Below are 22,917 nucleotides of genomic sequence, written 5' to 3' on the forward strand. Positions count from 1 at the left end.
GGACTTTTAAAAACCCTGACTCTCTTGTATACCATCTCCATGAGTGACTACTCTTACAAGTGGACTTTAACCAAGAATTTGATGGGTGTAACTCAGACTGGCTGCTAAGCAACAGCCCCTCCCGCTTGAAGTCATTGTGACATTGCTTTCTACAAGGCAACATTATGATGTAGAAGGAGCCAGAAAAGCCCAACTTTGAAAATAAGCTCTGCTAACTATTAACTTCATAATCTTGGGCAAATTTTCCTCACAATATCTCAGTTACTTCACCTGTAGCACAAGGACAATATTCACCATGTAGGAGATAACTTATATAAAGTCCAATGCTTGGCTTACTCAACTTGTTCATCATTTCCCTTCCTGCCCTCATTGATTTATTCATTCAACAGGTACTTATTAAACTCTTATAATATGTCAGGTACTGCTCTAGGCTTTGGGAATATAGCAGTGAACAGAAATCCTTGTTCTTCTAGAGATTTATTCTAGCAGGGGAGGCAATAAAAATGGTAAATACATAAAACGTATGGGATGTCAGGTATTGATTTTGCCAAGGAAAAACAAAGGAATCACAGACAGGGAAGAAGGGAAAAGGGAGTTTCATGGCCAGGAAGGGGCCCACTGAGAAGGTGGCTTCAAAGAAAGGCCTACAGGAAGTGAGGCAGAAAGTCAAATGGATATTTTGGGAAAGAGTATTCTAGCTTGTGCAAAAGCCCTGAGGCAGTAACACGCCTGGACTATTGGAGAAACAGCAAAGACACCAACGTAGTTGAAATAGAGGTAGTGAGAAGTGTTTTCAACATTTCTTTTAAGGCAGGTTTAGTGGTGATGAACTCCCTCAGGTTTTGTTTGTCTAGGAAAGCCTTTATTTCTTCATTATAATTAAGTATAAATTTGCTGGGTAGAGTATTCTCAGCTGACAGTTTTTAATTTTTCAATATTATGAGTATGTCATCCCACTTTCTCCTGGGCTGTAGAGTTTCTGCTAAGGAATCTACTGATAGCCTAATGGGGGCTCCTTGTAGGTTACTGTCTTTATTTTCCCCCTGGCTGCCTTTAAAATTCTTTCTTTGTCATTGACTTTTTTTTTTTTTTTTTTTTGTGGTACGCGGGCCTTTCACTGTTGTGGCCTCTCCCGTTGCGGAGCACAGGCTCCAGATGCGCAGGCTCAGCGGCCATGGCTCACAGGCCCAGCCATTCCACGGCACGTGGGATCTTCCCGGACCAGGGCAGGAACCCATGTCCCCTGCATCGGCAGGCGGACTCTCAACCACTGCACCACCAGGGAAGCCCTGTCATTGACTTTTGACAGTTTTAATATGTGTCTTGGAAAAGGTCTTCTTGCACTGAGATAATTATGTGTTCTCTTATCTTTGTGAACTTGTATACCCAGTTCCTTCCCAGGCTTGGGAGTTCTAACCTATTATTTCTTTAAATAAACTCTCTGTTCCTTTCTCCCTCTCTTCTCCTTCTGGGATACTCATTAGACTTATGTTGCCTTTCCTAATGGAATTGGGTAGTTCTCATAGAATTTATTCGTTAAAAAAAATTGTAGTTCTCTTTTCTCTTCTACCTGAATCATTTGTAGATTTTGAACCTACTAGCTCTCTTTTCCTTATGGTCTGCTCTATTTCCAATGTTTTTAATGCTTTCTTCATCTAATTTATTGAGTTCTTCAGCTCCAGAATTTCTGTTTTGTTCTTCTTTAGAGTTTCAGTCTCTTCAGCAAAGCATTCCTTCTGTTCATTAATTTTATTCCTAAGCTCATTGAACTGTCTTTCTGAGTTTTCTTGTAGCTCATTGAGTTCTTTCATAACAGATATTTTCAATTCTCTATCAGTTAGTTCACACTCTTTCATGACTTTAAGTTTGGTTTCCTGAGAATTGCCGTTTTCTTTTTGTGATACCATATTACCATGGTTTTTCATGGTGCTTAATGAGTTGTTCCTCTGTTGGCACTTTTGAAGTAGCAAACACCTTTTTTAATTAGGTAAAACTCTTTTCACTTTGATTTTAACAATTCAACATGTTGGTTATTAGAGGGCTTTTTTTTTTTTTCCAGTAGGTAGTGCTATAGCACAGTTTTTGTTTCTCTTACCTGAAATGTCTCTGGCTATATTTGAAAATTGACTTTCCACCCTCCACCGCCTCTGCCAGAGGTGTCACTTATGCCCTTGCTGCTTTGCCTCCAGAATCTCTGGTGCCTTGCTGTTGTCAATGTTGCCATTGTTGCTAGGGTCACTGCCAAGGGCATCGGGATGGTGGGCACCTCCACTGGGTCCAGGGATGCTTGGGTGGTGGGCAACTCTGCCACAGCAAGGGCAGAGGGAGGGTGGGGTGGGAAGGGGGTCATGGGTGCCTTTGATGCATCTGGGATTGTCAGATGCAGGAGTGCCAGAGTCCAGGCACCACCAGAACTGGAGGGACTGAGGTCATGGGCCTTGCCTCTGCTGATGCCTGGTTCCCTGTGTCTGGGTTATTGCTGCAGTCTGGAGGCCTACTTTGTGTGTGCTGCCTCCCCTATTACTACTGGGTCCTCTGGAACTGTTGGCTCAGTACTGTCATGGCCACGGAGTCCAGATTGCAAGTACCACCTCTGCTGTTCTCCCAATTCCACCTCCTCTATTTGTTCCAGTCTACTTATCTTCAGATGTACAGATGTGTGGATCTCTCCAGAATCCTAGTGTCCTGGACCAGAGGAACCTTTGTTGAGTTATGAACGTTTTACTCATTGTAGATTGAAGAGGAGAGACCAACAGACTGTCTCATACTACCATGATATTGACGTCACCGCTGATCTTCTTTTTCCCAACATGCCATGTTCATTCCACCTCAAGGACTTTGTACTTGCTGCACCTCTGCACTTTTCCCAGATCTCAGAATGACTGATTCCTCTCTAATATCAAGGATCATCTCATATGGGATCTCTCCAGAGATGCCTTCCTGGACTGCTCAAACTAAAATAGGCTCCTCCCTTGGTCACTTTCTATCACTGATTCACTTTCCTCATTTCTTTTTCTTTTTTGCTAATTTATTGCTTAACACTCCCATCAGCAAAATATAATCCCCATAAGGGTGAACTCTTTATGTTATTCACCACTATGTCTTTAGTACCTAGAACATTATCTGGCACATAATAATCAAGAAATGTTGTGGGCTCATGAATGAATAGTCATTACCCAGAAAGCTGCATGTGACTCATCATTACCACCACTGCTGCCATCTACCATGAGAACACTGAGATCTGTGTCAAAGAAGGCAGTAAAACATAGTAGTTAGGACTGTGACCTCTTTTGGATCTGGCTCTGCAACTTATTAGCTGTGAGATGTCGGGCAGGTTATTCAGCTTCTTGGGTTAATGTTATCTTCCTCACAAAGTTGCTGAGAGAATTAAATAACAAAACACATGTAAAACACTTAAAATGGAGTTTGACATACAGTAAGCATGCCGGAAAATAGGAGTCATTATATTCTTATTACTTAGGATTCTTTCAGTTGAAAATAAAAGAAACAAACTTAAGCCAGCTTATGTAGCAAAGAGGAGGTTATTACATAGTTATAGGGGTGTTTCACAGAACCCAAAGGCAGAAATGCATCTGGGCCTCAGGAAGGAGCTAGAATGAAGAGTTGGAAAGCTATTGATAAATGTCCTCTCTGCATCTTTCATCGTGGCTTTTCTCCACTGCTCCCCTTTAGTCTTCTTGCTCTGCATCCAGGGCAACTTTCCCTTCTCTTCAGTTTCTCACTACAGATCCTAAGCTTACATATTATAGGCAAAGCCAGTCTCAGGGACTGTTCGCCATTCCTTGTTCTCTGTTGCAGATTCCAAGGGGTGATAATCTGATAAGCCCTCTTGAATCTGACGTCTACGCCAGTCAATCAGCCAAGCCAGGGGAGGAGATAATGCAGTAAAACCACAGCTGCTAGTGACCACAGCTATGGTTTCAAGGAAAGGACCTCTGCTTTCACTCCTGAGAAAGGCAGACATCCCCAAAGGAGCCCACTGCAAAGACCTTCCCGATGGTGCCAATTCAGGGGAGCTGGACCAGCTCTGGGACCTCAGCAGACACGGAAAGAAAGTCCTGGCCTTCTGTTCCTTGAGCAAGCCAAACAGGCCTGTGCCCCCGAGTCTCCCAGAATCACTTTGGTTCCCTACTGAGAACAGTCACCAAGATGCAGACCTATCTTCTTCATGTCCTCATCCCATGCCAACACCAAACATTCAGATGTTTCCTCCTGACAGCATCCAACCTTTATGCAGATCAACCTAAGCCAGTAGAAGGCTTGTGGGTTTGTTGGTGTCATCATTTCCTCACACACTCTCTTCTGCCACTCCACCCCCATGCACAACCTGTATTTTCAAATCTAGAAGGGTCTCCACCCAAATCACTTAAAACCAAGGACACTCATGTTTTGACTGATGGATTTTATTGCAGAACTCTAGGTAGGAGCAAGGTGTGCTAAACAAAGGAGACTGTTCAGCACACTAGGGAATGGAGACACAGGTCAGATTTATGCCAGCTTGCAGCACTGACAGCTGGTGTCAAAGACAAGCCCAGCCGGGCAATACTGCTCGTATGTGATTCCATTTGCGCAGTTCACGAAGGCATTTCTGTTATTTGCCACAGGGTAAATGCCATTGGCTTTGCCGGCACAGTATCCACTACCCACAGAGCTGCTACTCCCACTTCCACTTCCACTCCCACTTCCAGTACGACTGTTGGGCTCACTGGACTGAGTGGAGGTGGTGCAACCTGAAACAGCATGAAGAGCGTACTAGTGGACCTGGAAGAAGCTCTCAGATTCACGTAGAGGTGAAGAACTAGCAGACCTGGGGTGAGGTCTGGAGGTGGAGTGCAGTTCGCTCTGGGTCCCTGTAACTGAGGAGCTCACAAGATAACTCCATCTTAGGAATTAGGAACAGCTATAATTTCAAGCCAGCCCAGTTTTAAATTTTAAAAGTTCTCTCTTATAATGTTAAAATCATTTAAAAAATATTTTACTGAGCACCCAGTATATGCAAAATGCTTTTCTAGGATCTGGTTATAAGCGGTAAGCAAATAAGCTGTAAGAGAAAATCTGGACAAATTTTAGGGAATTGGTACTTCCTCTGAATTATAGATTAGAAATATTTCAGTACTGCTTAGGATTTTTTGTTCGATCTCCCCAAGCAGGCTGAAGGAGACTTTTAATAAGGGATTCATAGAAAAATAAATGCTTATATTGAAGGTCAGCCTAATTTCTTGAGGCTTTTCCACACCTTTAAGAATTAGTAGACCTGGAAAACCCACCCAGTAAGCCTGGTTTCTCATAAGAACATAAAATTCCTGATGTGGACATTCAAGGGTAAGGAAAGAATATAACACTTCTCTCTCAGGCAGGCAAGAACAGTGAGGTAAAATGGGAAGAGACTCCTGGGGCAAAGGGGGAAGATGTTAGGCTGTCTTTTGAGTTGGAAAAGGAGCATTTATACACCATGGGCATCCCCCTGCTGTCACTTACTTGCACTCTTCAGGCCAAGAACATCCTTCAAGGTGTTGATCAGGGGGAATTTGCCCTGGTTACAGAATGTGCCTGTGAAGTCATCCATGTCAATGGCCCAGACCATGGCACCTCCAAAGTTGTTCTGTTTAAGCCACTCAGCCTGTTTAAGGATAGAGGACACCAGCAGTCATTTTATTTCGGGGGACTCAGGGCTGAGCTCACAGCACATTGGAGGGGCTGACCTTACCTTGATATTAAAGCTCTTGACGTTGTCATAGCCAACCCACTCATTGCCCTCATAGGTGTAGGGCACGTACTGAGAGGCATCCCATGCCTGAGTGGCTCCATCTTTCAGGAAGGTGCAGATCTTTAAAAAGTCAAGAGATTCAAATCCTTTAAGTATGACTCCCCAAAAAGAGAAAACATACAATTTCCTCTTTGATTTTTTTTTTCTGCCATGCCTGCAATAGGGGATTTCCTCAGATTTCTAATTATGGGTTTTTGTTTGCAGTAAATAAGATCAAGTTGTTTTTGAAATACTCAGATGTTATCCCTATTTTTAGTGCTTGATTTTGAGAACCCATGTTAGTATGGGAGATACAGTTATTTAATTCCCTTAAGTGCTAATATAAATGACCTTAAGTATGTAGTCTGTTGTTTGAAGGGATATTGCACACTACAAATGTTCTTCATACTGGATTAGGTAAATGAATAGGTTACTTAAACACCTGAAGCGTTTGGAGTAACATCTGTGTTACAGTAGGTAAGTAGTGGACAAAATGAACATTCAAGCTTTACACAGATTCTAGCCCTAAGGCTACTGTGCAGCACAGGGCATGAAATTCACAGAATTTCAACTGTAAAGCCCAGGCTACCTACCTCATAGTAGGCCAGGAACCCAGCCTGCCTGGTGTAGGGCCCAGCAGGACCAGCACCAGAAGTGGGGGCACCAATGCCATTGTTGGAAGGGTTGCTTAGGATGTAGTCGTGTCCATAGGCAGGGAATCCAACGATGAGCTTCTCAGCTGGGGCCCCATTGTTCTTCCAGTAGTTCATGGCATAATCCTGAAAACGTAGCAGGTGAGTTAGAGGCCCACCCAGCTGATGACCCATTGCTTAGTTATGCTAGTCCACTGTCCTAAAAGGTAAAATTGAATGATGCTAATAACAGATAGATTAGTTGGTATTTTTGGAAATATTTTGGTGAGGTTATAGTTAATGAAATATGATCAGCCACTTAAGAAGAGAGTTGCCCAAATGAGACTTTTGCAGAATTTATATTTCTTTTGTCTCTGAATCTCCATGTGATTTACAACATCTCTGGTCTGAACCTGCATCTGTGTGGGTACTCACCACATTGAGGTAAGCATTGTTGCCAGTGTCAGTTGGGTATTTGTAGAGGGGGCTGTTCTCTCCAGTGTAGCCCTCCCATGGGCCATAGAAGTCATAAGTCATGACATGGATGTAGTCTAGGTACCTGAGGTGGGATAAAGCGTTTAAAAGCATTTCCAATTGTTATTTCCCACACCTGTGCAGACAAAAGATACCACTTCCAATGCCTCTTAAACAAAGTCCCTGAGTGGCAAGACAGACTAAGGACAAGTCTGCTTTGCAAAACTGATACCTATAGGAGTTTGAGGATAAGGTGAGTCACTCACTGGGACAGCTGAGGAATCTCATAGCCAGACTGGATGTTGGAGATGCCAGCAGCTACTGCAGCAGTGACCAGCAGCCTGGGCTTGTTGGTTTGGATGGCCTCCTGCTCAAAAGCTTCACGCATTTCCTATAGAATAATCAAGTATAGTAGGACATCTATGAAACTGATTTCACCTCCTTAAATATTAATAAATATATGTTTGTATAATGTTTTTCTTTTTCAGAGTGCTTTCACATATTTTATCTTTAGTTTCTGCATATCCCTATAAAGTAGACAGAATTGATGGTATTCATTTTATAGCTAATATGCATAGAAGTTAGACAATTTCACCAAAGTCTCACAGCAAGTTAGTATCCAGGTCATGACGAGAACCCAGGTTCCAGATGACCAGTCAGAGCTTTACTTATATCACTACACTTTGAAGTTATACTTGCTACAGTAACCTATATCCAGCTTTTAGCAATATAGAGATTTGCTTCCCTTTGTCCAGTAAATGAGCTACTTTATAGGACTGACATCCCATCAAATGAAATGCTGAATTGGCCAGTGAGGAAGGTGGTAACAGCCAGGTGATAGATTCCCGTTCAATGCTAGAGGTTAATCCACTGTTATTTTGTGACTCTAATCTTACCCGGAGCACTGGATTCAGTTTTTTTTTTTTTTTTTTTTTTTTTTTTGCGGTACGCAGGCCTCTCACTGTTGTGGCCTACTCCCATTGCAGAGCACAGGCTCCGGACGCGCAGGCTCAACGGCCATGGCTCACGGGCTCAGCCACTCCACGGCATGTGGGATCTTCCCAGACCAGGGCACGAACCAGCGCCCCCTGCATCGGCAGGCAGACTCTCAACCACTGCGCCACCAGGGAATCCATGGATTTAGTTTTTATAACTGCATTATTAGGGTGTACCAGAGTGTGTTCCAGTGAAGAGTGGCTCTGAAAATTGTTGTATGGGTACTTGTTAAAGGAACTAGGTTATTTAACTGGAAGGAGAAAAATTATAGGCAAGATATAGCTGTCTTCAAATATCAAACTAATATATTGCAAAAGGTGCAGCTTTATTCTATGTTACTTCAGTGGGCAGAGCTAGAACCACTAATTGGAAGTTATTAATTATGACTGGACGCATGTATTGACTAAGAATACAGATGTTGTTTTTGATCTCTAGAGCTGTTCAACAAGTAAGTAGGTTTATTTTTCAACCAGTGAATTACTTAATATTGAAACTATTGGAGGCTGCCTGACAATCTGGTATACCAGATGGTATAGGAAAAACCCTGTCTTGGGGGAGAGTAAATCTAAAAGCCATCCTTGGCTTTTCTCACTCCATTCATTTTTCCTTGGTGATCTCTTAGTTATCTACCTTTGCTGATGATGTCAATACAGTATATCAAATCAAGTCCTTTGTTCTGAACTCCAGCTTGGCATTCACCCAATATCTATTCATCCAGTGTCTATTAGGCAAAACTATAGGATGTCCTACAGATTCCTCTCACTCAGCATGTTCAAAGACAAATTAATGAGCCCTTTTTCTTGCTCCAAATCTACCTTTTTTCCTGTATTTACCATCTTAGTTAACAGGACCATAGTCAAACTAGTTCTCAAGGTCAGAAAACTGGAAGTTCTCTCTTTTTCCACTTCCAATTGGTCTCCAAATCCTATTGATTCTACCCTCCTAATATCTTATATACTTCTTTTTTCTGTTCTCACTGTTAGGGTATTCGTTAGACCCTCAGCATCTCTTGCTCGATTTATTGCAATAGCCTCCTAACTCTATCCCTGACTCCTTACCTTCTAATTCACCTGCCGTGGTTAAAGCCAGAGTGATCCTTCTAAAACATGAGCTTTGTCATATCTTGCCATTACTTAAAAATCCTTCAAATTTGCCTTGAACGTAATGTCCAAATTACTTAACATAATATACAAATCCTACATGATCTGATTCTTGTCTCTGGTGCAGCCTCATAATCCATTACTCACATACCTGCTCACACATATCTACATGTCTTCATTTGTGCAATCCCATCGTCACTTAATTGGTTAACACCACTTTCAAGACTAAGCTCTTCTTGATCCTGCCCCAGAGCAGAATTAGGTACCTTCTCTCTGTGCTACTTTTGCACTCTGAATACCTCTATCATGACATTTACCTAAGTGTACTGTAATTGTTGGTTATTTTTCAGGCTTCCACCTAAGATGGTGTAGTTTTTAAAGCCAAGGATTGTGTCTTATTCTTATCTTTAGCCTGACACTTAATGCAGTGTCTGGGATGGTGTAAGTGCTCAGTGATAATAGGCAGTCTAATATAAAGGTTAGAAGCAATGGGCTCTGTAGTCAGACTACTTGGGTAGTTATGACACCTATTAGTTGTGTGATATTAGGCAAGTTACTTAAACCCGCTATATATTAGCTTCCTCGTCTGTAAAATAAAGATTATGGTACTTACAGTACCTATATCATAGAGTAGATACGAAGATGAAATGAGTTATGATTCTAGAAACAGCTTGTAGAATTGTGCCTGACACAGAGCACACATAATAATATTATTATTATTAAATGCTGTTAAATGTAGGCATGATATCTAAGAATCTTTGCAATGTAAAGTTTCCAAAATTCTAAATTCCAGTTTAGTTTCACTCTGGAACTACCAGGTTCTCCTTGAAAAGAACAGGCTTTGAATTTTCTTGGGCTAAACACTGCCACCTCCCTCCTCACCTGCACCAGGACAGTGAAGAGATGCTTGTCCTGAGAAGGGCTTCCACGAGAGCCAGGGTACTCCCAGTCGAAGTCCAGCCCATCAAATCCATACTGACGCAGGAATTTGATGACTGAAGAAATGAAAGTCTTGCGATTCTCTGGAGTGGAAACCATGGCAGTGAAACTGAAGGAGATCCAAAGAAGGCAGGGTGAGGCCTTGGTAGTCCCAACACCTTGTAGCAAAGACAAACTCCTATATTTCTGCCTCAGAGCTTTACACCAAGACCCACATCCCAGATAAAACTATGTTCCTGGCTTTCTCCTGTGCTTGCTTTGTAATCACTGCTCTGTCAGCCATGGTACCTCAGTGTTCTCTTTGTTTTGTTATCCACCCAACTCTGATCTTTCTCCCAAATTGTACCTGTTGCTTTGAACACCTGGCTACCTTGGCCCACTGTGTTATCTCTCCAAATAGTCCCTGATGTTCGCATACCCTCAAAAAATTCTTCTTGTTTATTTGCATGCCTTTCTCTTCCCTTCTCCCAGAAGGTAAATAGACAGAAGTGCTATAACACTCTCCTCAGAGGCTGTACTTCTGAAACATTTTGAGAAGAGGTTGTTTTGAAATCTCAGTAACTAAGCTTCTGTGAATGTAGTCCCAGAATATCCAACTAAATGTAAACATACAAAATAAATGGTGTTCTAATTAATACTGAGATTCTGGTGTAGTAATTTATTTAAGTAGCATATTTGTTTAATGTATATCCTTAATATCCTGTCTTAAGATGTGAAATCTGAAGGGACATAGGTCACATTGGGCTAACTTGTTTTCTGTAACAAATGAACACCAGGCTCTCTTGCAGAGGACTTACGGGGCAGTTCCAAAATTCCAGCCTCCAATGGCCAGGAGAGTTTTCAGCTGGCTGTTCCTTTAAAGCAAAGGATAGAAAAGAAAAACTTCAAAATCCATGAGTCCCTCAATTTAAAATAACATTGCTTTGGTATTGGGCCTGGTCAGAAACTTTGATGTTGCCTTGATAAAATATTCTGTATAATAATTTTCCTTCACTACTGAACACTTTAGAAAAATTATTTGTGTTATCATTATGAATGTACTCAAAGTTCTTTAGAAAAATCTAAATTAAGCAACCGGGTTTTTTTAAAAATTGGAATGTATTGGCAATTCTTACATTCTACTCTATCAGATGAAATGGTAAATATTGCTTGAACATAATTACTTTCTCAGACTTTATGATAATGAATATAAATCAGTTGGCTTAAAATCATGCACATTTTCTGGAATAGTGGTTCTCAAACATCAGTTTATATAAGAATGAAGTACATGGACCAGAGTTGGAGGACAACATTAAAATTCCAGGTTTTTAATCCCTTTCTCAGAGATTGTGATTCAGTTGGATTAGGGATTGAGATTTTTGTCAAGTGACTCATGTGATTTTGTTGCATGGTCAATGGATCACACTTTGAGAAATACCACTCTGAAGGGGTTTATTTCTTCTTAGGTATCATAACTCAAATTCTAGTTGCTGCATTCAAGATACTGCCACTACTGAAGGTAGCAATGGCCTGTAGCCTTACTTCTCCTGGATGTAACTAACTGAACAAATTAGAAATTAAAAGATACCAGGGTTTTTGTTTGCTTTGTTTCATTTTTACACAGAACAGAACTCTATTAAAATATAGCAAACTCTTCTGATTTCTTGGGCTTTGTTATGTCTAATCTTCGGTATCCTCTGCCTCCTGTTCTCTGATGCAAGTAGCTAAGATGGTTTGCAGTTTCTTGAGTCATAAAAAAGATAATTACAGTGAAAGGAAGATACAGAACTATTTTTTAATACTAGCTAGAGCAGGTAACGTGCTACGTCATCTATATCCTCGATACTTAAAGCGTAGCTCCTGGACCAGAAGCATCAGCATCATAGGGAAGCTTATTAGAAATAACAGAGTCTTGGTTCCCACCTCAGACTCACTGAACCTGAACTGCAGAGATACCAACTTAGATATCTTCCCGTTCTCTTACTTGTTTTTCAGGCTATTGAAAGATTGGTAGAGAGTCACATCATTCCATTCAATGGTGGTGATCTCGTTGTTTCTCATCCCAGCAAAGGCATAAATCAGGTGAGTACAGAGGCAGGGGTCGATGTCGTCAGGCTTGAAACTTCCCAGGCCTGGTCGGTACTGGGACCAGTTGGTGAAGTAGCACATCAGCTGGTAGGCAGAACCTGAGAGTAGTAAGAAGTAAGAAAAATGGCCTGACTTAGGTGCCACTGAAATGTGCTGTAAGTTTTAGCCCTGCTTCTGTTTCCCTCCCTTTGCCTCAGATACCTGATCTCTGTGTAAGGGTGGTTAATAGGAACAATCTTGCAAATGATTTCAAAGCTTCTAACTTGGGAACTAGTCACTGACTTTCAAGTTGGTTATTTTTAACTTTGACAGATTCACTTTGGGATCTTGGTGGAGCCTAGGAACCACTGAAGAAAAAATGTCCAGTAGTCCTATGAAGCCCAGTGAATACCAACTTACAACTCTCAGGTGGTCATGCTGAAGAGAATAACAGTGGCAGCCAATAAAAAATAACAGGTTCTCCCAACATCAAATCCATCTGTCTGTAAAGAAGACAGTAGCTTTCTTTCCTAGCATAGCTTATCTATCTCTTGATATGCTTTTATTTTTATTTATTTATTTTTTGGGTGGTACGTGGACCTCTCACTGTTGTGGCTTCTTCCGTTGTGGAGCACAGGCTCCGGACGCGCAGGCTCAGTGGCCATGGCTCATGGGCCTAAGCGCTCCACAGCATGTGGGATCTTACCGGACCGGGGCACGAACCCATGTCCCCTGCATCGGCAGGCAGACTCTCAACCACTGCGCCACCAGGGAAGCCCTTGATATGCTTTTTAAAAAGTAATATTTGAATATGAAAAAATCGCATTTAATACATTAAGCAGACAATTGCATTATGAGTAATTTATAAAGATTTTAGGTTTATTGTAGGAGAAAATTATGTCAAGGATATAATACAGAGTCCATGACTTACCTAGCTGAGCATTCAGCAGAAGGGCCAGACCTAGAGAGAAAGAAAACACATGTATTCTGAACCAATTGTCTATATCTTGTAGAATATAATTCTGAGGCCTTCGGTACCATCCTATGGGTGATAGGTTTTTATAGCCCAAGTGGCACTTAGGGGTTATGCCAAAGAGTAGGCTTTTCAGTGAAGGCACCAATAAATCTGTACTTCCCTTCTCTTAGTCAAAAATGAGCATGGCTCTCTCTTCTTCCTTCTTCCATGTCAGTAACAAATGTTACGGAAGACAGAGTTGGAAGTCTACTACCTATGGGAGATCTACGTACTGAAACTACCCAAAATTTACTCTACTCAATGACTACACACCCATCCATGCTTCACCACCGTTAACTGGGATGAATACAGCTTCACACACAAAGCATCCTGTAAATCAGTGAATTCAGTATCTCTTGAGGCCTTCAAGTTTTTTTATACCAACTTTAAGAGCCCTTACGGTAGAAGAGAACTAGAAACTGTTAGACAAGGCTCCAGATGCTGTTCCCTGGCTTCTACCAGGACACTTTTGACCTGATTGCTTTATAAATTGAGTTAGAGGTTTCATTTGGAAAAGGTTCTGAAGCTATAAAAAGTTTGTAAATCTCAGCTCTAGAGCAACTAATAAGCTATGGATATAAATTGGCTCTAAACAATGTACTGAATCAACCCCTTTAAATGATTGAATTATAACTGATATTTTTATAATACATCAGCAACTCAGTAAGACAGTAAGGGATTAAAGAGAAATAATTCTGAAAACAGTAGATCAAAGATAACTTGCATAACTCTGTCTCAGTTCCCACTGATTTTCATCTCTGAAAAAGATAGACCAAAAACACAAACATGTAAATTAAAATAAGATCAATTAAAATGAGGTGGTGCAGGAAGATGAATAGAGAAATGGGAACAACCCAACAAGAAATGGGAGTGTAAGACAAGCATTGGAAGAAAACTAGCCTTTCTTTTAGGACCATGCTTTTGGCATCAACGAAGGTAGAAATGCTGCCAGAGTCAATTGAGATTAAAAGAATCAGAAGTAGACTCATTTGTGTATGTCTGGATTCTCTTGGAAATTTGAAATAATGAAAGAACAACAGAAAAACATAGAGGTGTGTGTGAAGACTATTTCATGCCTGTCAGATGCAGAAAGAAAAAGAAATCAGGTAAAAACAAGGCTTTATCTCCAATTACAGACTCACCTGTGAGAATAAGCTTTGCCATGGTTGCCATTGGCTCTGGTCTAGCAGAGCCTGGATTTTCTTTTTATACCATCTGAGTACCAGGTTATCACAAAGGATATCTTCCAAGTGGAGAGCATTTAACCCAAATGTGTATATAGCTAATCAGTAAGTCAACAGATCTCCTCCCCTACAAACACCACTTTGTGTACCTCCAACCTGCACTCCCCTCACCACCACCTTCTCTGCTCAATAAGGACAAAATGTCATGGCTCCTAACAGGGTGGTAGAGATCATCACCATGAAAAGCACCGGCTTATTAGCTTTTTTGGCAGTTCTCAGGGCTGATAAGCATCTGTTTAAACATTGTGGTTTTCATGAGGTGGACATTTTGTGCCTGGCATCAAAGCATGTTTTTATTGGAAAATAAACAGTAAAAACCCTTGGAAGGTATTAGCTGTTCTTAAAACTTTTTTTAACCTCAGAATGGGAGAAAATATTTGCAAATGAAGCAACTGACAAAGGATTAATCTCCAAAATCTACAAGCAGATCATGCAGCTCAATAACAAAAAAACAAAAAACCCAATCCAAAAATGGACAGAAGATCTAAATAGACATTTCTCCTAAGAAGATATACAGATAGCCAACAAACACATGAAAGAATGCTCAACATCATTAATCATTAGAGAAATGCAAATCAAAACTACAATGAGATATCATCTCACACAGGTCAGAATGGCCATCATCAAAAAATCTAGAAACAATAAATGCTGGAGAGGGTATGGAGAAAAGGGAACATTCTTGCACTGCTGGTGGGAATGTAAATGGATACAGTCACTATGGAGAACAGTATGGAGGTTCCTTTAAAAACTACAAATAGAACTACCATATGACCCAGCAAACCCACTACTGGGCATATACCCTGAGAAAACCATCATTCAAAAAGAGTCATGTACCAAAATGTTCATTGCAGCTCTATTTACAATAGTCAGGAAATGGAAGCAACCTAAGTGTCCATCATCGGATGAATGGATAAAGAAGGTGTGGCACATATATACAATGGAATATTACTCAGCCATAAAAAGAAATGAAATTGAGTTATTTGTGGTGAGGTGGATGGACCTAGAGTCTGTCATACAGAGTGAAGTAAGTCAGAAAGAGAAAGACAAATATCGTATGCTAACACATATATATGGAATATAAGAAAAAGAAATGTCATGAAGAACCTAGGGGTAAGACAGGAATAAAGACACAGACCTACTAGAGAATGGACTTGAGGATATGGGGAGGGGAATGGTAAGCTGTGACAAAGTGAGAGAGTGGCATGGACATATGTACACTACCAAACGTAAAGTAGATAGCTAGTGGGAAACAGCGCATAGCACAGGGAGATCAGCTCGGTGGTTTGTGACCACTTAGAGGGGTGGGATAGGGAGGGTGGGAGGGAGGGAGACACAAGAGGGAAGAGATATGGGAACAAAAGTATATGTATAACTGATTCACTTTGTTATAAAGCAGAAACTAACACACCATTGTAAAGCAATTTTACTCCAATAAAGATGTTAACGAAACAAAACAAAAATTTTCTTTCATGGAATTATTCATATATGATTTGTATAATCAGTGCCTAAGGGCTTTCATCTTCAGGTGCTGTTTTATGAACATTCTATCCATACCTGTTCTTTGGAATGACCTTAGTCATGATTATACGATAATTTTATCTAGGAACGTATGGTTCCCAAAATGTACCCTCTGAAGGTCAATGAGAACTCTCTAATCCATAGTTCCAAATTACATCCAGAAGATGTTTAAAAATATTTTGTGCTGCTGATGGATAAAGATGGTGCAGATGATATTGAAGAGTTTCTTTTAATAGAAATATTTGCAACTTGACCATTTATAGAATTTTTGTTTAAAGTTAATTCCAACCCACCTTTCCAAACACTATCCACTACTATTGTCCTATAAAAAAATTCTGCTTCAGCCAAAATGGTCTATTCATTGTCCCCAAACATGTCTTTCATGCCTTTGCTCACACTGTCTCTCCACCCTTTGCCTGTAATATCTTCTATCCCAGTATTACAGTTCTTCAAAGTCCAGCTCAGATCCTCTCCTTGAAGCTCAATGATCTCTCCTTCCTCTGAAATACTTTATGTCCTTTAGTACATATTGTCTATTCTTGCTTATATGGTACTGTCTTGTGACAGTAACTGGAAAGCAGTTGGTAGACATATGGGTGCACATGATGGGATGCTGACACCTTAGCAGACTTATTGTAAATATAGACTAATTTTTTATTTTATCTCATTTAGAAACTAAATTGTGTCCATTTACTCAATGATAATTAGGTCCTGGGTGTTTGGTTCTCACTCATAGGACCAGAGAGAAAGTCTGGTAGAAGTGCTGCCAGGAAGATTTTCAGTTATAAAAATAATAATATCAACAAACACTACAAGCACCTACTATATGCCAGAGATTGTTCTTGGTTTTTATATTACGAAGGATTACTTTTTTCTAAGTGATTAAAACCAACTCTAACAAGCACAAATCAGTATATTGGGAGAATATGAGGAAGCTCACAGAATCAAAGATAAGAATATAGGACCTGCTTCTGATTATGACAGAAATCACACTTCTTGGGGGAGAAAAGTGGGAGGAGGGCTTAGGATAAGTAAGCTCCAATTTTACTTTTTATCCATGCATCAGTCCATACAAGAATCAAAGTCCTGTGAGAAATAGTCTGATTGTGTAGCTTTGAGCTTGAACCAGCCCCTCACTTAGAGAAAGGACAGGGCACTTGCATTTAAATTTCCATCCAAATTGGCCATAAAAGGAAATTCTAAAAGAATGGAGAGTGAATACTGAGTGACTGGAAAACAATGAATATTCGTCAGAGGGCTCTTCTTCCTTATTTTATTTGGCCTATAACAATAATTATTACTGTCACCTCAACTTTGTAGGTGAGAAAATTGTCAAACAAATCTTAAGTACCAGGTCTGGGATTCAGTGTCAAGAGCAGGAGCATGCAGAATGGAAATCTCCTAATATTTACACTGCATTACTTCCTTATATTAAATGAAGTGGGCTAGTTGGTGGCACAGGTTGAACTAGGAAAGACATTTCCATGAGGTACCTAGGAGAATATGGTTGGGACAAAGAGTCAGAATTGTGTCAAATCAAGGGCAAGTCAAAAATATGCAAAAACAAGCAGCACGGCCGGTAGTCCCAGATTTATCTATTTGGCACTAACATATCTAGATGTTGTTTAAATTTAGTAAGATGTTTTCTATTGAATTTGGCCCTCCTGGCCCTGTACAAAAGACCTGCTGGTAAAACGTCCCTTCTTAATAACTCCTTAGTAGCTCCAGCTGAGTCCCTGTCAAACTTGCCTTCCATCTGAGCACTTGAGTGCTGGAAAGAATTACCAGCGTGATAAGATTTGTAGAATAATAAAGGTTTAAAAGTGTTGGCATTGTGTATCTTTCCATATTGTTCGTTTTTCTTTCAGGAAGCCTGTATTATTTAGTCTCTATCAATTTTATGGTACCATATATATAAGTTTAGATATACATTTTAAAGAAAGGTATTAAAGTGAAACCCCTGTCCCACCACCCAGTTTGAATAAGATAATATTACCTTTGAATATTATCCTATATTTTCTTCCCCAGAAATAATGAAATCATGTTGATGTTGGTAATGTTAACAAAGCTCAAGTCCATTTAAGAACTCATTATCGACAGTGAAACCATGCTATTTGATTTCACTTTACTAGAAGAAAAGATGGGACTCAAGCCCAGGAACCATATTAATAAAGTCTATTAAGGAATAATTTACATAATTCAAGATGGTTCATATACAGTGGACTACAATCTGTTTGGAGAGTGAAGCAACTAATTGGCTGTGTCACACACACTCTCTTTGATAGGCAGAAGCATTAACTAACTTTGCTTTTATTTATTGTTTGAATTCATTCATTTATTATAAGAACAAAGATCCCTCCTTAGGCAAAGACATAGAGAGGAGTAACCTACTCTGGTGTTTTGCCCTCCAATTCTTACCTATTTTCTTCCTATTCCTTTTCCTGTTCCTAGTCCTCCTACTTTGTCCCAAACATCTACCCCTCAAGTGGCCCTAGCTTGTTTCCACTCTGCTCAAGCTCCCTCCCACTGTGATACTTCCCTGGGTTCAGCCTTCCTCAGCTGCCCCCAGCATAAGCTGCCTCACCACCAGACCCTGAGCCTAAGGGTGACACTTTCCAGGTGGTTATTTCCCCCAGGCCAGCACCTCTTCCTATTGCCCATATTTCTGTGAATGCTTCCAACATTCTGGTCACCATGGCTCCCACCACAATATCCCTTTTGAATCATCTCTCTACTCTCCACAACCCATTGGTTACTGAGCTCGGTAGCGCTCCTCTCCTTGGTCCCAGAGGGTCCCCTCTCTTCAGTACCCTCCATTCCACTCTCCACCACCACTGCTCTCAGAGCTTATCATCTGTGACGGTTTACAGGCATATAACAGAGATATTGTGGAATCAGTTCCAGACCACTGTAATAAAGCAAATATTACAATAAAGCAAGTTACACAAATTTTTTGGTTTCCCAGTGCATATAAAAGTTATGTTTACACTATACTGTAGTATATCAAGTATGCAATAACATGATGTCTAAAAAAATGTGCATAACATAATTTTACAATAGTTTATTGTAAAAAAAAAACACCCCTAACCGTCAACTGAGTTTTCAGAGAGTCTTAATTTTCTTGCTGGTGGAGGGTCTTGCTGCGACATTGATGGCTGCTGATGGATCAGGGTGGTGGTTGCTGAAGGCTGGGATGGCTGCAGCAATTTCTTAAAGTAAGACAACAGTGAAGTTTGCTGCATCAATTGACTCTTCCTTTCATGAATGATTTCTCTGTAGCATGCACCGCTGTTTGATAGCATTTTACCCACAGTAGGACTTCTTTCAAAATTGGAGTCAATCCTGTCAAATCCTGCCACTGCTTTATCAACTAAGTTTATGTAATATTCTAAATCCTTTGTTGTCATTTCAACAACCTTCAAAGCACCTTCACCAGGGGTAGATTCCATCTCAAGAAACAACTTTCCTTGCTCATCCAAAAGAAGCAAGTTCTCATCCATTCATGTTTTATCATGAGATTACAGCAATTCAGTCACATCTTCAGACTCCACTTCTAATTCCAGTTCTCTTGTTATTTCTACCACATCTGCACTTACTTTCTCCACTGAAGTCTTGAACCCCTCAAAGTCATCCATGAGGGTTGAAATAAACTTCTTCTAAACTCCTGTTAATGTTGATATTTTGACCTCTTTCTTTGAATCATGAATGTTCTTAATGTCATCTAGAAAGTTGAATGCTTTCCAGAAGGTTTTCAATTTACTTTGCTCAAATCCATCAGAGGAATCACTATCTATGGCAACAACAGCCTTTAAAAATGTATCTTTTGAATAACAAGTTGAAATTACTCCTTGATCCAATGGCTAACACAGAATGGACCCTGTGTTAGTGGGCATGAAAACAACATTATCAGGAACAAGACAAGGTTGCCCACTCTCACCACTATTATTCAACATAGTTTTGGAAGTTTTAGCCACAGCAATCAGAGAAGGAAAAGAAATAAAAGGAATCCAAATCAGAAAAGAAGAAGTAAAGCTGTCATTGTTTGCAGATAACATGATACTACACATAGAGAATCCTAAAGATGCTACCAGCAATCTACTAGAGCTAATCAATGAATTTGGTAAAGTAGCAAGATACAAAATTAATGCACAGAAATCTCTTGCATTCCTCTACACTAATGATGAAAAATCTGAAAGTGAAATCAAGAAAACACTCCCATTTACCATTGCAACAAAAAGAATAAAATATCTAGGAATAAACCTACCTAAGGAGACAAAAGACCTATATGCAGAAAATTATAAGACACTGATGAAAGAAATTAAACATGATACAAACAGATGGAGAGATAGACTATGTTTTTGGATTGGAAGAATCTACATTGTGAAAAGGACTATACTACCTAAAGCAATCTACAGCTTCAGTGCAATCCCTATCAAACTACCACTGGCATTTTTCACAGAACTAGAACAAAAAATTTCACAATTTGTATGGAAACACAAAAGACCCTGAATAGCCAAAGCAATCTTGAGAAAGAAAAATGAAGCTGGAGGAATCAGGCTCCCTGACTTCAGACTATACTACAAAGCTACAGTAATCAAGACAGTATGGTACTGGCCCCAAAACAGAAATATAGATCAATGGAACAGGATAGAAAACCCAGAGATAAGCCCATGCACATATGGTCACCTTATCTTTGATAAAGTAGGCAAGAATATACAGTGGAGAAAAGACAGGCTCTTCATAAATGGTGCTGGAAAAACTGGACAGCTCCATGTAGAAGAATGAAATGAGAACACTCCCTAACACCATACACAAAAATAAACTCAAAATGGATTAAAGACCTAAGTGTAAGACCGGACACTATCAAAATCTTAGAAGAAAACATAGGCAGAACACTCTATGACATAAATCACAGCAAAATCTTTGTTGACCCACCTGCTAGAGAAATGGAAATAAAAACAAAAATAAACAAATGGGACCTAATGAAACTTAAAAGCTTTTGCACAGCAAAGGAAACCATAAACAAGATGAAAAGACAACCCTCAGAATGGGAGAAAATGTTTGCAAATGAAGCAACTGACAAAGGATTAATCTCCAAAATTTACAAGCAGCTCATTCAGCTCAATATCAAAGAAACAAAAACCCAATCCAAAAATGGGCAGAAGACCTAAATAGACATTTCTCCAAAGAAGATATACAGATTGCCAACAAACACATGAAAGAATGCTCAACATCATTAAGCATTAGAGAAAAACAAATCAAAACTACAATGAGATATCATCTCACACCAGTCAGAATGGTCATCATAAAAAATTTGCAAACAATAAATGCTGGAGAGGGTGTGGAGAAAAGGGAAACCTCTTGCACTGTTATTGGGAATGTAAATTCGTACAGCCACTATGGAAAACAGTATGGAGGTTACTTAAAAAGCTAAAAATAGAACTACCATATGACCCAGAAAACCCACTACTGGGCATATACCCTGAGAAAACTATAATTCAGAAAGAGTCATGTACCACAATGTTCATTGCAACACTATTTACAATAGCCATGACATGGAAGCAACCTAAGTGTTCATCATTGGATGAATGGATAAAGAAGATGTGGCACATATATACAATGGAATATTACTCAGCCATAAAAGGAAATGAAATTGAGTTATTTGTAGTGAGGTGGATGGACCTAGAGTCTGTCATACAGAGTGAAGTAAGTCAGAAAGAGAAAAACAAATACCGTATGCTAACACATATATATGGAATAAAAATAAATGGTTCTGATGAACTAGGGCCAGGACAGGAATAAAGACGCAGACGTAGAGAATAGACTTAAGGACATGGGAAGGGGGAAGGGTAAGCTGGGATGAAGTGAGAGAGTAGCACTGACACATATACACTATCAAATATAAAATAGATAGCTAGTTGGAAGCAGCTGCATAACACAGGGAGATCAGCTCGGTGCTTTGTGACCACCTAGAGTGGTGGGATAGGGAGGATGGGGGGGAGACTCAAGAGCAAGGGGATATGGAGATATATGTATACATGTAACTGATTCACTTTGTTATGCAGCAGAAACTAACACAGCATTGTAAAGCAGTTATACTCCAATAAAGATGTTAAAAATTTTTTTTAAATAAAAAAGAATCACTGATCACAGATTACCATAACAAGTACGATAACAATGAAAAAGTTTGAAATATTGGGAGAATTTTTAAAATGTAAGACAGAGACCGAATGTAAAAGAATGTTATTGGAAAAATGGTTCCGATAGACTTGTTCAACACAGAGTTGCCATAAACTTTCAATTTGTAAAAAACACAGTATCTGCGAAGTGAAATAAAACAAAGTGCAATAAAATGAGGTATAAGTCTTCTGTGGCCTCATTTTCCTTTTAAATGTAGTGTATACATATCCCCAATTCCCTGGGTCTGAGAGGGGGGCTTTAATGGCTCCTATTGCCTCATAGCGTCTTTTCTTCTTCACCTGTCAGCAAGACTCCACAATCTGGCCTGAACTCACATTTCTAGCCTTGCCTACTGCTTGCCCCTCAGTATACACCTTGGGCATTAAATTATACTATTCCCCATTATGAGATCCAAACCAGTCTCCCCTCTATGCTTTTTCTGAAGCCATTCCCTCTATCTAGAATTTAGAATATATTCCTCCTGTATCCATTGCCATCATTAAAGGCCCACCTCAAATGGTTTCTGCCATGATACCTTCCCCAATCATCACAGCTGGAAGTGAGCATCTTTGCTCCCTGGCATTTTTTATTTTATTTTATTATTTTGTGGTACGCGGGCCTCTCACCGTTGTGGCCTCTCCCGTTGCGGAGCACAGGCTCCGGGCGTGCAGGCTCAGCGGCCATGGCTGACATGCCTAGCTTCTCCACGGCATGTGGGATCTTCCCTGACCAGGGCAAGAACCCATGTCCCCTGCATCGGCAGGCGGACTCTCAACCACTGCGCCACCAGGGAAGCCCGCTCCCTGGCATTTTATTTGCACCTTTCAGATAACTCATTGCTTATTTTATGGACCATTTGGGAAGAAGTGTGGAACTAGTAGAAGGGCCACACAGATTGAGGTTTGAGTCCTTTCTACCACTTCTTAGATGTGGGAAATTTGGAAAATTCCTTAATCTCAGTTTCCTAGTTTGCAAAAGTGGGATATAAATGCTTACTTTTCAAAGC

At 40.1% G+C, this 22,917-nt stretch overlaps 1 protein-coding gene across 1 annotated transcript; it reads right to left on the reverse strand.

Moving 5' to 3' along the window:
- Window positions 1–4,509: 4,509 nt before the first annotated feature.
- CHIA (chitinase acidic) lies at window positions 4,510–14,133 on the reverse strand. Its single transcript, XM_060142411.1, has 11 exons — window positions 14,112–14,133; window positions 12,886–12,915; window positions 11,872–12,073; window positions 10,706–10,762; window positions 9,852–10,017; window positions 7,140–7,264; window positions 6,835–6,958; window positions 6,361–6,546; window positions 5,729–5,848; window positions 5,500–5,641; window positions 4,510–4,751 (listed from the first exon to the last, which is right to left on the reverse strand). The coding sequence occupies exons 1-11, from the start codon at window positions 14,131–14,133 to the stop codon at window positions 4,510–4,512; spliced, it is 1,416 nt and encodes a 471-aa protein (XP_059998394.1).
- Between the last annotated feature and the right edge of the window lie 8,784 nt (window positions 14,134–22,917).

This window comes from Lagenorhynchus albirostris, chromosome 2, assembly GCF_949774975.1.
Source record: "Lagenorhynchus albirostris chromosome 2, mLagAlb1.1, whole genome shotgun sequence".
In the NCBI taxonomy this organism is placed as follows: domain Eukaryota; kingdom Metazoa; phylum Chordata; class Mammalia; order Artiodactyla; family Delphinidae; genus Lagenorhynchus; species Lagenorhynchus albirostris.